The sequence below is a fragment of the Penicillium solitum genome, assembly GCF_028829755.1.
Source record: "Penicillium solitum strain IBT 25940 chromosome Unknown utg000003l_segment0_segment0, whole genome shotgun sequence".
NCBI lineage: Eukaryota > Fungi > Ascomycota > Eurotiomycetes > Eurotiales > Aspergillaceae > Penicillium > Penicillium solitum.
Window position 1 is genome coordinate 3,943,969 of NW_027072123.1, and position 14,435 is coordinate 3,958,403.

The 14,435-nt window shown below is 47.9% G+C and overlaps 6 protein-coding genes across 6 annotated transcripts; 4 read left to right on the top strand and 2 right to left on the bottom strand.

The window, feature by feature from the left end:
* Nucleotides 1-534: 534 nt before the first annotated feature.
* N7455_005419 (GNAT family N-acetyltransferase) lies at nt 535-1,923 on the bottom strand (the record flags this gene model as incomplete). Its single annotated transcript, XM_040961133.2, has 2 exons — nt 535-906; nt 967-1,923. The coding sequence occupies 2 exons, from the start codon at nt 1,921-1,923 to the stop codon at nt 535-537; spliced, it is 1,329 nt and encodes a 442-aa protein (XP_040808385.1).
* A 484-nt stretch (nt 1,924-2,407) lies between these two features.
* Nucleotides 2,408-3,289, top strand: sidH (enoyl-CoA hydratase/isomerase family protein; the record flags this gene model as incomplete). The annotated part of the gene is made up of 2 exons (XM_040961147.2): nt 2,408-2,636; nt 2,700-3,289. The coding sequence occupies 2 exons, from the start codon at nt 2,408-2,410 to the stop codon at nt 3,287-3,289; spliced, it is 819 nt and encodes a 272-aa protein (XP_040808410.1).
* A 1,116-nt stretch (nt 3,290-4,405) lies between these two features.
* On the top strand, nt 4,406-6,318 carry mirD (putative MFS siderophore iron transporter; the record flags this gene model as incomplete). The annotated part of the gene is made up of 3 exons (XM_040961164.2): nt 4,406-4,641; nt 4,719-5,332; nt 5,387-6,318. The coding sequence occupies 3 exons, from the start codon at nt 4,406-4,408 to the stop codon at nt 6,316-6,318; spliced, it is 1,782 nt and encodes a 593-aa protein (XP_040808431.1).
* A 2,512-nt stretch (nt 6,319-8,830) lies between these two features.
* Nucleotides 8,831-10,194, top strand: N7455_005422 (uncharacterized protein; the record flags this gene model as incomplete). Its single annotated transcript, XM_065605029.1, has 3 exons — nt 8,831-9,343; nt 9,494-9,798; nt 9,843-10,194. The coding sequence occupies 3 exons, from the start codon at nt 8,831-8,833 to the stop codon at nt 10,192-10,194; spliced, it is 1,170 nt and encodes a 389-aa protein (XP_065461929.1).
* Nucleotides 10,195-11,114: 920 nt separating this feature from the next.
* N7455_005423 (putative glycerol dehydrogenase) lies at nt 11,115-12,177 on the bottom strand (the record flags this gene model as incomplete). Its single annotated transcript, XM_040961159.2, has 3 exons — nt 11,115-11,314; nt 11,380-11,760; nt 11,817-12,177. 3 exons carry the CDS (start codon nt 12,175-12,177, stop codon nt 11,115-11,117), a joined length of 942 nt encoding a protein of 313 aa, XP_040808391.1.
* A 354-nt stretch (nt 12,178-12,531) lies between these two features.
* N7455_005424 (inositol oxygenase) lies at nt 12,532-14,093 on the top strand. Its single transcript, XM_040961152.2, has 2 exons — nt 12,532-13,916; nt 13,978-14,093. Exons 1-2 carry the CDS (start codon nt 13,002-13,004, stop codon nt 14,032-14,034), a joined length of 972 nt encoding a protein of 323 aa, XP_040808416.1. The 5' UTR covers nt 12,532-13,001; the 3' UTR covers nt 14,035-14,093.
* The last annotated feature ends 342 nt before the right edge of the window (nt 14,094-14,435 follow it).

The following is a 14,435-nucleotide window of genomic DNA, read 5'->3' on the forward strand; positions in this document are numbered from 1 at the left end:
AAGCTATTGCTCTTTGTTGCTGGCTGTGGTGGATAGATGGGAAATTACGAAAACCTCGATGAATCGTCTCCAAACTCTTTCTGAGCGCTAGTAACTTGAACTACGTCCTGTTAATTAAAATTTCGTTTCGGTGTTAGCGTTATGAACATTGGTTGATATCTTGCATATTAAATGTACCAAAAGAATATTCTATAAGAATAAATGCAGTATACGGAGTACACAAAATCATTATTATTATTCAAAAGTTATTTATTACATACAACACACGAAGCCAAATGGGTCTCGTCACACATGCAATTTAAAAAAAACCCTCCGAAAGATTATCTGATTGATTGGGGCAAAGCGGAGTAGACAACGCGTTGCTGGGAGGAACTGACCCAACAAGGAAGCTCGATTATGGAGCGACACGAGTTAACCCCACTTGTCTCGGGGTGATGACGGCAAAAAAAAAAAGAAATCATGAAATTTTGTACATTGAATATTGTAAGTTTTGCCGATCAGTGACAAGAAATAGTCAAGAAAGCACAAGCAAATTTACAGCTTGGCATTCCATGCGGCGCGATCTGCAGATTCCAAAGGTCGCTCGCGACCATCCCAGAATAGAGGACACAACTGGAACCACTTTTCACGACTGCAAATCGAGTGCACCGATCGCTTATGTCCGAGATCAACGTACTTGCCAATTGTGAGCCCTTGCGCGTTTTCGTAGGATAAGATGGTTGCGCCGGTGGCCTTGGGCTCGCCGACAGCATTGGCGGTCCGGGGATCGTCCAAGAAGACATAGTGGATGCAGCTCGAGTACCATGCATTCACGCGGTGTGCACCTCGGAAGCTGGCATCGCCGACGAGAGAGTGACGGCCGCGATCATAGTCTCCAGCATCGTAGTAGGCGCCGTAATGGTCCTCCTGTAGACAAGGTGTTAGTATAAATGTCAGGCTAAAGCGCGACCGATTAAGAGGATTTACCTTTGACCAGTACAACTCATAGTACGAGAAGCGGGTATCATCGAAGCGTCCGAACAAGCACAGCACATGGGGATCGAAGTGCAGCTTGCGCAGGTACTCGGTGTGCTGTTCAATAGTTCCAGTCTCATTCCAGCCCGCAGCAACGCGCGGGTCATTTTGCCACTTGTTAAACAGTTGGACGTGCTCCGCACTTTCCCAGTCAACAACTTCGAGGGAGAAGTGCTCGTTGATCTCTGGGATGTAGCGACTGTAGGCAATGGATCCGGGGTGCGGCTTGGGGCGGCGAGTCGGATGGCGGGTATATACAGGCTCCTCGGGGAACTTGTTTGTCATTTGGTAGTTCTCCGGCATGATAGGATACTGAGACAATGGCTCCCGCATGGGGCCGTCTGTGCCATCTCCCACCACCCAGATGGGACGAGGGCCCAATGGAGAAGCAGCACCTTGCCAGAAGGCACTTCGGAGGATCAGCAAATCATCGAATTGCAGAGCCTTGTTTTCTCTGTCCCGCAGGTTTCTTGGGTGCTTGATTGCCAATCCGGTGGTAAGAAGCTCGTTGTAGATGACTTCCTGCCCTGTGCCGGACAGAGTCAGTCTGAAGTACTCGATTGTTGGGTGACCGAGGTAAATGGCGTGGATCACATTCCAAATTTGGCCCAAAGAAGGGGCGCTGTTCCCTGACCACTGGAAGACAGTCTGGGGACTGCGACGCGCGCGACCCCAGGGAGAGTTATCTGAGATAGGTGGTTGCTCGGTCTTGGGAATGAATGTCAAGTCAAGCCATGAAAGCGAGTCTGAGTGTAGCTGTTCAGGCAAAGACCGGCCCTTTGCGGGCTGTTCATCAAGTGCCAAGTTGTGTTTAGCGGGTGTCGATCCAGCGACAGTGTTTACACGATAGGCGGTCAGATAAGGGTGTGGTAGCTTGACCAAAGGATACTGGTGTGATTTTGAGGCCATTGTCGTAGATTTCTCGATCGTCAATGGTAGGATCAAGAATTGCGAAGGAATTGGAGTTTCGGAGTAAGAAGAAAAAAAAGAGAGAGCTCCCCGCCTTGCACAATCAGATTATATGTAGGTGAGACCCTAAAAGGGTTAAGGATGATCAAGCAAGGGTATAGTAACCGAGGTCGAATCCTTCCTCATATGTAACGAGTCCTAAAGCGGAATTTTTGTTTCGGAGATCGCCCTATGGGTCTGTTATTTTTAAATATGTCCATACAACGTTGTATGTATGATATTGTATGTTTGTACTGACAACATACATACCGATGTCGCCTTGTTCTGGTAAGTTCCGAGGTTCCGTGGAATCTTTCTGCGACCGAGCTTCCCCCTACGAATGACAATACATAATCCGTAGCCTGACCCAAGAGGAAAAATATAAAGTCGAAGGCTAAAGTTGAATTAGTTACAATACACTGCATATTCTGCTTCACAATTCATCATGTCTTTACGATCAGGACCCTTGAATCATGAGAATTTCTTTATCTCTTTTCCGCATGAGCGGGTTATCCAGGTCACGATCAATAGACCGGACAAGCTAAATTGCATCGACAAAACTACAAGTCGAGAGATTGCCAAGATCTGGGACCAGTTTGATGAAGATGAAAGCTTATGGGTCGCCATAATCACCGGTGTCGGCCGAGCCTTCTGTACAGGAGCTGACCTAGGAGGTGGGTTTCTTCTCTTCTGCCACTAAAAATATCAAAGACAAAGACTGACTCCGAGGTGAACAGAATGGAATGCTATGAACAAAGCTGGTGTCGTCAATGACATGTCCGCGCCCGGCCTGGCCGGATTACCTCGCCGGACCGGCAAGAAACCGATCATTGCCGCTGTAAACGGCATTTGCATGGGTGGAGGCTTCGAGATGGTGGCGAATTGCGATCTTATCTTAGCCTCATCCTCCGCCATTTTCTCCCTTCCGGAAGTAAAGCGTGGAATCGTGCCAGTTGCCGGATGTTTGCCGCGATTGACCCGCACCATTGGGCTGCAACGCACGATGGATCTCGTGCTCACTGGCAGGAACGTGAGCGCCACCACATTACATGACTGGGGTCTGATCAGTCAAGTGGTGGATTCACCGGCCGATGTTGTCCGAGCAGCAGTCGAAGTTGCCGAGGTCATGTGCAAAAACAGTCCCGATTCCCTTATTGTTGGCCGTCTGGGTGTTCGGATGAGCTGGGAAGCTGGCAGCGTAGAGGATACTGTATCAGACCTGGCGGATCAATGGTATCCTCGGTTGGTTGGGGGTCCTAACTTTGCCGAAGGCATCCAGGCATTTGTGGAGAAACGGTCACCAAGCTGGAAGAATTCGAAATTGTGAGAGGGAAAGAAAAGTCCACTCGCATTACTCCGTAATCAGATTGGTGGCGCAACTAGTTTCCACTGTCGGATGGCGGTGCCATGGTTGATGGTGGGACATGTACTTATCTGATTAATGTATTCCGTAACACCACGTAATTTATTTATTTTTTTTTTGAATCTTTGCATCTTGGAATATTTGGGTGCAAAACAGAATGTACGTGGTAAGCACTCTAAACTAGAGGAAGAGGTGTGCATTTACCAAAATAGGCAGGGAAATACCTATGTCTATCTTATACATGGAGAAGTCTGCCACTAATCTAGATGTTCTAAACAATCTTAGAAATATTTTCCCTGTTTCGTCGAAATCCATATAATACCACATGCACACATCTTATGTACATGCCTCTCGGTCCTGCGGAGTACGATATATCCACTGGCAGTTCGTATATTGTACGATGTACGGAGTACAACGGGGTGAATCCGCACGGATCTCGCACGTTTAGCAGCTTTTAGTGCTCGCTACGACGCCTAGACACACTGACCCAATCTAATTCATTAATATTTGTGTTTTCTTGTTTCTTTTTCCGGCTCTTGTCGCGGTGGGACAATTCCACCATGGGCGCCAAGATATGCCAAGCCCGCCTCACATATTAATTGCCTCAATCGGAGGCATTCACGAGCTGCTTTGGAGCTTCAAGCGGTTCTATCGCCGGTTAACATTGCCTTAACTGCATCTATCTGGTACGAAACCCATTATTCATGCAATCTGATTAGATTCTGTCTTCGGAATGTCCCATTCTGGCCAACGCCCCAAGCGGGCTACCCACACATGGCCTGCCCAAAAAAAGCCCTATGGGGAAGAAAAAGATGTCGGCTACTTGATTATTACCCAGCGAATGAACACTAGGATATCGCCAAGACTTTTCTTACTGGTTCATTTTTCACCTCGTGGCTTGAATTAGTCTTCCAAGATTGTGCCAATCTGCCGAGTTCGGTATTTTTTATTAAGCGCTGGATCTGGAGCACTGATAACCAGAGATTATATTTACTATAAGGGCAAGGATTTCCCTTGGGATCTGCGGCTTTCTTGAGTTCCACCAACCTACTTTTTATATTTCCAGATCTCCAGATCATCATGGGTTTGTGGTTTGCTCGAAATTCCTCTCGGCGGTCATTGACCCCCGAGACTATTACGGAAGTCAACGTGCCCACTGATGGCGAAAAGAAGAGCGAAATTCCCACCGAGGCCGGTGTTTTGCCCAACAAGGAAGACCTTGAAGTTCCTACCGAAGATCTACAGCAGGGTGTCAAAAATGTCGAGGCTGTGACTTTGAGCTGGACGAAGACCATGCTGATTGCAGTCTTTGTAAAGTAAGCTCCTGTCTGTCGACCTCGACGGGGAAACCAACCCGTGCAACGGCTTGTTCACTAATATGTATCTTCAATAGCATCTGGTTCTTGTACTTCGTCAATGCTATGCAATCCTCGATCAACTACAGTTTGCTCAGCTATGTCACCAGTGACTTCGAGAGCCACTCCCTACTGAATGTCATCTACATTGTCGCAGATGCCATGACAGCCGCAGTGTACATCCCCACTGCCAAGGTTATGGACGTTTGGGGCCGTGCAGAAGGCTTCCTAGCCATGACCGTGTTTGCTACGCTCGGTCTGGTTCTCATGGCTGTGTGCCACAACCTTCCCACATTCTGCGCTGCCTACGTCTTCTACAGCATTGGATTTGGAGGCATGACATACTGCGTGGATGTCATCACCGCCGATATTTCCAAGCTCAAGAATCGAGGTTTGGCTTACGCTTTCACCTCCTCGCCATACATCATCACAGCGTTCGCTGGCCCCAAGGCTGCGGAGGGCTTCTACGAAGATATTAGCTGGCGATGGGCCTTTGGTGCATTCTCCATCATCTTCCCCATTGTTGCCTCCCCTCTTTACTTCATCCTGAAGGCCAACCTGAAGAAGGCCGAGAAGAATGGTCTCGTTGTCAAAGAGCCTAGCGGCCGGACTTTCCTCCAAAGCGTTTGGTACTATACCAAGGAGTTCGATTGTGAGTAAACAGTTTTCCAAAGCGTTCGACCTTGCAAAATACTAACTTGCACAGTGCTTGGTGTTTTCGTGTTCTCTATCGGCCTTACAATCTTCCTCCTTCCATTCAGCATTTCTACTTATGCTCCTAACGGCTGGGCATCAGGCTACATCATTGCGATGATCGTGCTCGGATTTGTTATGCTTGGCGTCTTCCTCGTTTGGGAGTTCCGCTTTGCTCCCACCCCGATGTTCAACTTCAGTCTGTTGACTGATCGAACTATCATTGGTGCATGCTTGCTCGACGCGACATACCAGCTCTCTTACTACTGCTGGAACAACTACTACACATCCTTTTTGCAGGTAGTCAATGACCTCAGCATCTCCGAGGCTGGTTACGTTAGCAACACTTTCGACGTTGTCTCCGGCTTCCTTTTGCTTGGAGTCGGTTACATCATTCGCAGGACTGGTCGCTTCAAGTGGACTCTCTACATTGCGGTCCCGCTGTACATCTTTGCCCAGGGATTGATGATTCACTTCCGCCGTCCCAACCAATCCGTTGGTTATCTTGTCATGTGCCAGATTTTCATCTCTATTGGTGGATCCGTCTTCATCATTGTTGAGCAGCTTGCTATCTTGGCTGCCGCCGACCACCAGCACGTCGCAACTGTCCTTGCTCTGCTGAATGTCGTGGGTACTGTCGGCAATGCTGCTGGTTCTACCATTTGTGCCGCAATCTGGACCAACACTTTCTACAAGGCCCTTGAGACGAGGCTTCCAGAGTCTGCAATGGGAGACATCGATTTAATTTATGAAGATCTTGCCCAGCAGATCTCTTATCCCATCGGATCCGCCGCGAGACTGGGTATTCAAGAAGCTTATGCCTATTCTCAGACAAGAATGCTTGCTGTTGGCACCGGTCTCATGGGTCTCTGCATCTTCTGGTCTCTCATGATCCGCGACATCGACCTGAAGAAGGTTGCTCAGGTCAAGGGTACCGTTTTCTGAGGTCTTTGCCTTCGCCTTTGGAGATACCTTTCGACATCGACACTGTTGATGACTCATTTCCTATTATATCAAAATACGACTGGCTGCCCCGAGGCAGTTATCGTCCGGCTTGGCTTTTTGTAACTTATTTAATCATATTCACATAACGATCTGAATGCAGAATGTTATGACTATCCGAACCAATATTTCTATTTTTGTAATCTGTAGAGCCCTCTTGGCAACGACCTTTTGAGACATATTAATAACATATGCTTTGCAACGCAATATGGTTCGACGGCTAGCTTGGCTATTATACGAGAGGATCGGATGTTTATTACACTCTCGACATCATACGCCAAGAATCGCAGGAGCTCACGCCGAGTTTTCAGCGACCTGCAGCTCGCTAGTGTTTGTTTTGGTTTACCGAAAGAACAGCGGTATGGTATGTAATCATGTATTTTGATACTTTAAATAAGTTACAATTATATACCGCTAGTACGTATGTATGTAATATAGTATGTAAAAGACTGTATCCATTTTCTTTAAATATATTCTATGGGACTTGAACAATACATACACATTACTATGCTCCGTACCTACCTTAATAGTCTACACAGCCCAGTGCCATTTGAAAAGATCCACGTATGACTAGAGCTCATCCACTCTAAGGTGGAACCAGAGACCAAAAAGATCTGATAACTTTTTTTTTCCAGTTGCGCCTTTGCCGTCTTTGCATAGCATCCTAGTGAACCCCTTTTCCTTTCGGCTCAAACCGCCCTGGTCACATATGGCTGAAGAGTTCGATCCACATCATTTCAATTAGCAGAACAATAATAGCCTGGCAGCTGGGTTCGGAGTGATTGATCTCCCGGGAACATTTCCTCCTATGGAAGAACAAGCCGAGCTTCTACCACGTTGCTGAGTGGGTATGGCCGCGTGCCTCGGCCTAGTCGGATGCTTCTCGGTTTCATTTTTTCTGGAAACGTTCCGAACGGCATCGAATCAGATAATTTGGCAAATGATCTGATTAGATTTCCCTGTTGGTCTGGGTTCTCCTAGCGTACTGTGGCGCTTTTATCTGATCCGAAGGCCCTTCGGTGGATATTCAGACACATGGCCCACCAAACGGAAACCCGTGGTCCTCTGTGGATGTTCGGACTTTGCCGAATTCATTTAATGGCACCTCCTACACTATATCCATTACGTACTTCAAAGAGCAGCAACCTGGTAGCATGGGTTCGACTGCCTGGTAGAAAGAATAGAGCCTTGTTGGATGACCTAACGCATGATTCTTGCCCCTGAGCTTGAATTCCATTGAATGTCAGGTAGCAGTTGATATAATCCCTAGTGGATATGTCCTGACAAAGACTTGGGATTCAAACCCGCGTTGTTGGCTTGGAAGGCATCAGGAACAAGTATAGTTCTCTAGTGATCTACCTCCACAACTCAAGCCATCTTTTGTACTTGTAGTGACCACCTTCTTTTACTTGGAATGTATCTCTAGCGATGCCTCGCTTGTAACAACATCCGTAATGGGAGACGGGGAATGGGGACGCTGTATAAACGATAGAACCGTTAGAGGGCACTGTTATATCTATGTGTCTCATAGGAGAGCATAGAGGAGAGGCATTGATGATATTTATGCTGGGCATATCTTACTATTGATATAGTTTTCTCTCTACCTTGCCTAGAACCAATCCTCAATGACCTAATGATATAACATGTGATGGTCACACGTGATCTTAAAGCCCTTAAATGTTTGATCTCATTGTTGAGAGGGAAACGCCAATGCATATATCCAGCCACCATAGCAGACTATAAGACACCATCCAAACTTTTTCAGGAACTATAACTATGTGTGCAGCGCAAATTGCTATCGTTTTCCTCTATTGTAACTTCTAAATTTGTAGTGTTTGATATGCTGCCATGGGACCGTACGCGAAGCATGATCGCCATGGCGATGTTGGGCACACAATCGTAGGCTCATAGAGAGGAAACACAATCCGTTCTCTGTCGCAAATCAGAGTGCTTCTATTGTTGTCATATCTGATTCCCTTCTCTTTCATCTGTCGCTTCTCACCTCTCTTTACCCTTGCCTTCTGTCTCTTCTGTCTCTTCTGTCCCTTCTGTCTCTTTTCTGCTTCACACCCTATCCCGACTCAGAGCATTTTACAATATTGCGACACTACTTAATACCGGTGAAAAGTCTCTGACTTCATCAAGTCCATGTCCTTTTGTGCCAGTGCTTCTTCCACTACGTGCTTTGCCTTCTGTGTGGCTCTTCACTCAAGTTTCACCAAGCCTCCTTTCCATGAGATTCCCTTCAAGTCAAATTTTGTTTGATAAGATAACACAATCAGACGCAGTTTGGTTAACAGTCCCATCAAACCTCCATATCTCTTTCGTCTCTCGTCATTTGTCTTCTCGTTTGAGATTATCCAATATGGCCCCTTCACCCTCACGCATCGCCGCCCAAGAGGGTGACACATACGTCGACTCAACAATCATCAAGATTTAGCGGTTGATCCACGCCATGAGCCTTTCCATGACTGAGACAACTATTAAAGAATTCCATGACACCTTGTGCAAGAAGTCCCTGCAGGATATTGCACAGATCCATGCACAGTTTGATTATCCTCACCCATTCCCTATTTTGCCGGAAGAACCCACTCGAAGTCTCATCAATCCATGTGTGGAATATGGAGATTTGATTCACGAGATGCAAGCCTTGCAAGGCCAGATGGGTCTGCTAAACTCTGTCGTTATTCTACCGAATCTCCCAGCAACTGAAATCGACAGACTACCTACGCTGGCTCGAATCAACATGTTCCGAGGAGAAGCGGACTTGCCCTTGATCAAAGATATCCCTGAAGCCTTGCGACTTGCAAGGCCGGTCGAGCTTACCCTCAGTGATGTTACCCCCGTGAGAGTTTCAGAGCTCAAAGACATCATCGGGTGGTATAAAAGGGCCCATTTGTATCTTGAGGTTGAAGCAGCTAGATGCAAGGCTCTCCTGCTTAATCGACACCGGGACCCTCCAAAGATGGTAGGTATTGATATGTCTACTTTTTTTTGGAGATTTTAAAACTGAAGTCGATTCCCACCAGCCCGATCACGGCGTCATATCACACCCTCCTTCCGGTATCTCCGAAATCTCAATTCATGAAGACGACTATGACAAACTGGCTACACAAAGCCGACTGGACGAAATGAGGAATCCTCTAAACCAGCTACCACTATCAAGCAGAGGAAGCGGAAGAACCACGAAAGGAAGAATAAGGGAGTTGTGAATGGGACACCGTCGCAGGACTCTCCTAGTTCAACTGAGAGTGGTGCTCCAGTCAACGAACTTACTAAGAACACTATCTCGCCAGACTCACTGGCATTTCCAACCAGCCCCACTCCCTACGCTATCTCTGCTGATCCAGGTTCTTCTCCCCATCCTAACCCAATTCGAGCTCGGTCTATTACCGCCAGGGAGATAGATCTTCTCGACTCTCTGTACGAGATGCTCGTGGGATGCGCAAACCGAACTGACACTCGAGCCCTTCAAAGAATCGAGGCTCAATCCTCCACATTGAGATCTCATGGTGGGACTATATCGGGACAGAAAACCGCGCAGAAGCCAAAAATAACTACCATAGCAAGGAAGCGAGAAAGCACTGCCAGGCAATCCAGTGCCAGCGAAAGAGAGAGAGCCGACTTACTGTCACTATTCCCTCACTATCGTCTCACATTGTCGATCCGGAGCTATCGTCCCCCGGGCCTTCCTTTGAGACGCCAAACAACAAGATCCAGGAGGGAAAACGGCCATTGTCCGCTCCTCCTGTTATTTTCCCATCACAACCCGAAACCATCACATACACGGGCCCACCATTCGTAAACCAGTGGAACTGACCTGCCTCGGCGTCTGGCTATTTATCTCACACATAAACCATCCGGGTTGTGTCTGTAGAAGGGATCTACGGCCGAGAAGCCTAGCTCGCGGCATGGCGAGGGATACAGCATGTGTGGGCCAAATCCCGTATGCTGCGACCAACCAAGGCAGGATCTACGTAGGTCCTGCTGTCTTCAATACGCAGACGACCGCTACCACTGCGCGGGATATCCTTGGATTGGGCCTGCGTGGTGTGACGGATGGGTGGTAGAAGTGCAGTTGGGGTATGATGAGAAAATTACAGTGATCTCAATTGTTTTTTTTTTACTTTTCAATCAGATTCCGATCAGCTTCTGCTCACTTTTGTATGAGTTTTGTTTGTATTGTGTAAGAATCCCGGAATTACTTTCAGCTAGCCTCTACTTGTCCGCTAGTTCGTTCAAACAGACGACCCAGGAGCTTATCGAGGATGAATTTAGTCATAATAATCCTGGTGTTGTGGCGTATTATGCCACCATAATGGCAACATTCCCCACTGCTATCTCTGATTTGTGAGTGGGGTGGTGAAAAAAAGACTGAAAACAAGATTTAGCTTGACTATATATCAGGTTGGAAGTGAAATCAATCGCGAATTAATGTGAAATTAAGACTTAAACAACAAATGGTTGGAATCAATATAAAATACGCAGTCACAGACGGACCTGGGTATAGAGTGGGGTTGAGCAGCTTGAGAGGTGGAAGAGTGCTATATCCACGGAGCAGGGAAGTCCGTATAATAAGTGATAAGTGACTAAAGCATAGCCATTGTGTAGTTTGAGTATCCAGTGTTATTCATGAAATCATAAATTTTCCATTTTGGTATCCATATCATAAAACGCAAATGCACCGATCCTCTATACATGTAGCAAGTCTATTTACCATTCTTTCGGGTAAAGAAAGCTTACTGCTTATCGGGGAAGCCGAAGTTGACACCGAACGGAGGGTAAACAAAGCGCTGGAGCTTGCCCTCGGCCTGGAGGCCATCACTGTACTTGCGAAGGGAAGCCAGATCCTCAGCGTCCAAGTGGATCAAGTCGGCACGGTTGGCCTCAATGCGGGCAGGGGTGACGGACTTGGCCAGGACTGAAGAGCCACGGGCGACTAGGAGGATAATCAGTCAGTACAATTTATCCGGTATAGGGTGCAAAGTCTTGAGGAATACTTACTGTGCCAGCTGAGAAGAACAGTAGCCGGAGTAACTCCGCGCTTCTCGGCAACGGCCACGATGGGCTCAGCAGTGAATAGCGGGCTGCCGGTACTGCCCAGAGGGCTGTAAGCGGTGATGTGAATACCAGCCTTGTTGCAGAAGTCGACAATCTCCTGCTGGGGGAGCAAAGGGTGGTTCTCGATCTGGTTGGCAGCGGGGACAATGGTGGCCTGGGGCAGAAGTTCCTCGAGGAACTTGACGCTGTAGTTCGAAACACCGATGGCCTTGACCTTGCCGGTGCCGACGAGCTTCTCCATGCTCTTCCAAGTAGTGACGTGGGAGTGGCTGTGGATAATGTCCCGCGAGCCATCAGCGAGCTTGGGGAAGATGTTGTGGTTTCCTATTGTGGAACTAGTCAGCGCCTTGAATCTGCATATTTGAAGACACTCAACTCACCCTTGTGGTTCATTGCCAGGGGCCAGTGCATCAGATATAGGTCGACATAGTCGAGTCCGAGATCTGTCAGACTCTGCTGGAGGCCCTCCTCAACACGGGCGTGGTAAGAGCACCACAGCTTAGTAGTCACGAAGAGATCCTCGCGCTTGACAATGCCGGCGTCAATGGCCTGCTTGATACCCTTACCGACTTCGTTCTCATTGCCGTAGCAAAGAGCCGCGTCGATGTGACGGTATCCCACCTTGATGGCGTGGAATACGGCGCGCTCAACCTCGCCGGGCTGGGATTGCCATGTTCCCAGGCCGAGTGCGGGGATCTCCGCACCGGTGTTGAGCTTCAAACGGGTATCGTAGGCAGCCATTTTGAATTTATAGGGTATCAGGAGACAAAGAAGATTATTTACAGTATAGAATAAGGAATATAAACAGATGGAAGTTCAAATATTTAAGAAAAGAAAGGCGTGGGGGGCAGTTTACTAAGAGGACAACAACACCCCGCGGTTATCGGGGTTATTCCGTGGGCCAAGGGTCAGGGGTCAGGTCTTTTTTCCATCAATCACCTCATCGTCTTCTAAGAGATTCGATGTTCTCTGGAATATTCCCTCGAAGGGGCATATTATCTCCATCTCCCCATCTAAAAAGGATCTCCATCGATCTCATCGACCTCAAAAATGCAGAAATATCCCCGCACAATAACCGTCAGACCAAAATCCAGTTGATAAATCAGCAGATCAGCGGAAACCGTCTTCCAGTTCGACTAATTTCTCTCCACTTGACATCACAGCCACACCACATGGTTGGCTTATGGTCGTGGGGTCACAGTGGCCGCCAATCACCATCGTCCTTTTGGAGAGCAACCCAGATCTTCATCGACGCGGAAGCCAGAATCCGTGATGTTTCATAATTTTTCGTCCCGCATATGTTGTACATCGGTGTCATGGCAAATCAGGCAAATGGATCTGAGGAGAATCCTCGCACAATCACTGACATCGGAAATCTACACGCGATATGCCCTATAGTAGATTTTCCTAGCCAACCCTATATATACACTCGGCGTCCTAGGGTCTATCTCTCTTTCAATTCCAGACATCCCGATTTGATAATTGCAATCTCATCTGACAATATTAAGCCTCGATCTTAAAAGTCTATAAGAATCAAGGGACACTATTTCTCGCACACAGTCAAAATGGCACCAGTCGCCGTCTCCCCACAGGCCTCCCCTGTCTTCAAGAAGCGGGACGGCCAGGCTCTCGAAGAGCTCTCCGACGCTATTGACGAGATCAACGTCCTCAAGGACATGAAGAAGCGCGAGGCCGAAAAGAAAGAGGCTGAAGAGAAAGGTCTATACGAAGAGTCCGAGTTCGACAAGGAGAAGGACAAGGCCAATTTCCGCCAGTACGAAGATGCCAGCGACCGAGTCAAGAACTTCTACCAGGAACAGCACACCAAGCAAACCGTCGCATACAACCTGAAGGCCCGCCACGACTTCCACAGCAAGACTCGCGCCGAGATGACCGTCTGGGAAGCCATGGAGAAACTCAACACCCTGATCGACGAGTCTGATCCCGACACCAGCCTTTCCCAGATCGAGCACCTGCTCCAGTCCGCCGAGGCCATTCGCCGCGACGGCAAGCCCCGCTGGATGCAGCTGACCGGTCTGATCCACGATCTGGGCAAGCTCCTCTTTTTCTTCGATGCCGAAGGCCAATGGGACGTTGTCGGCGACACCTTCCCCGTCGGCTGTGCCTTCGACGACAAAATCGTCTACGGCCGTGACTCGTTCCGCGAGAATGAGGACTTCGGCCACAAGATTTACGATACTAAGTTTGGTATCTACACGCCCGGCTGTGGTCTCGAGAATGTCATGCTCTCCTGGGGCCATGATGAGTACCTGTACCACCTCGCTAAGGAGCAGTCGACTCTTCCCGATGAGGCACTCGCTATGATCCGCTATCACTCTTTCTACCCTTGGCACAGCGCTGGTGCGTACCACGAGTTGATGAATGACCACGACCGTGATATGCTGCGTGCTGTTAAGGCTTTCAATCCTTATGACTTGTACAGCAAGAGTGATGGAATTCCCAGTGTTGAGGAGTTGAAGGTACGTTTTTTTTGCTTCTGCCGAAGATTTATGAATTCGAAGCTGACTTGTTTCTTTCTAGCCGTACTATCTGGAGCTCATTAACGAGTACTTCCCCACCAAGGTCCTGAAGTGGTAGATGTCTGCGACTTGCTCTCTATGCATCTTCATTCTACACACTTTTCTTCATGATTCCCCTTTTTTTTTACTTTTTCCGTTCTATGGAAATAGCCACGAAATAGCCACGATATGTGCGGTCACATTCAATTAGCGTTAAAAATCTTACTTTTTCCAACCTTGGAATATTTCCAGGCAATGAAATCCAGATACTAGACCGATAGAGACCAAAGTAATCCACTCTTCAACACACTGTTTTACACGCCGGGAAGCTGTCGTTTCATAGTCTCTAGCACTTGGCTTTCTCGGCTGTTCAATAACCTCACATTACACCTTGTATCTCGACATCTCTATAGATCCCCCTAACAAAGTAAACCTTGGAATGACTACGCTGGATTACAACTGGTAGTAGATATCACTAAC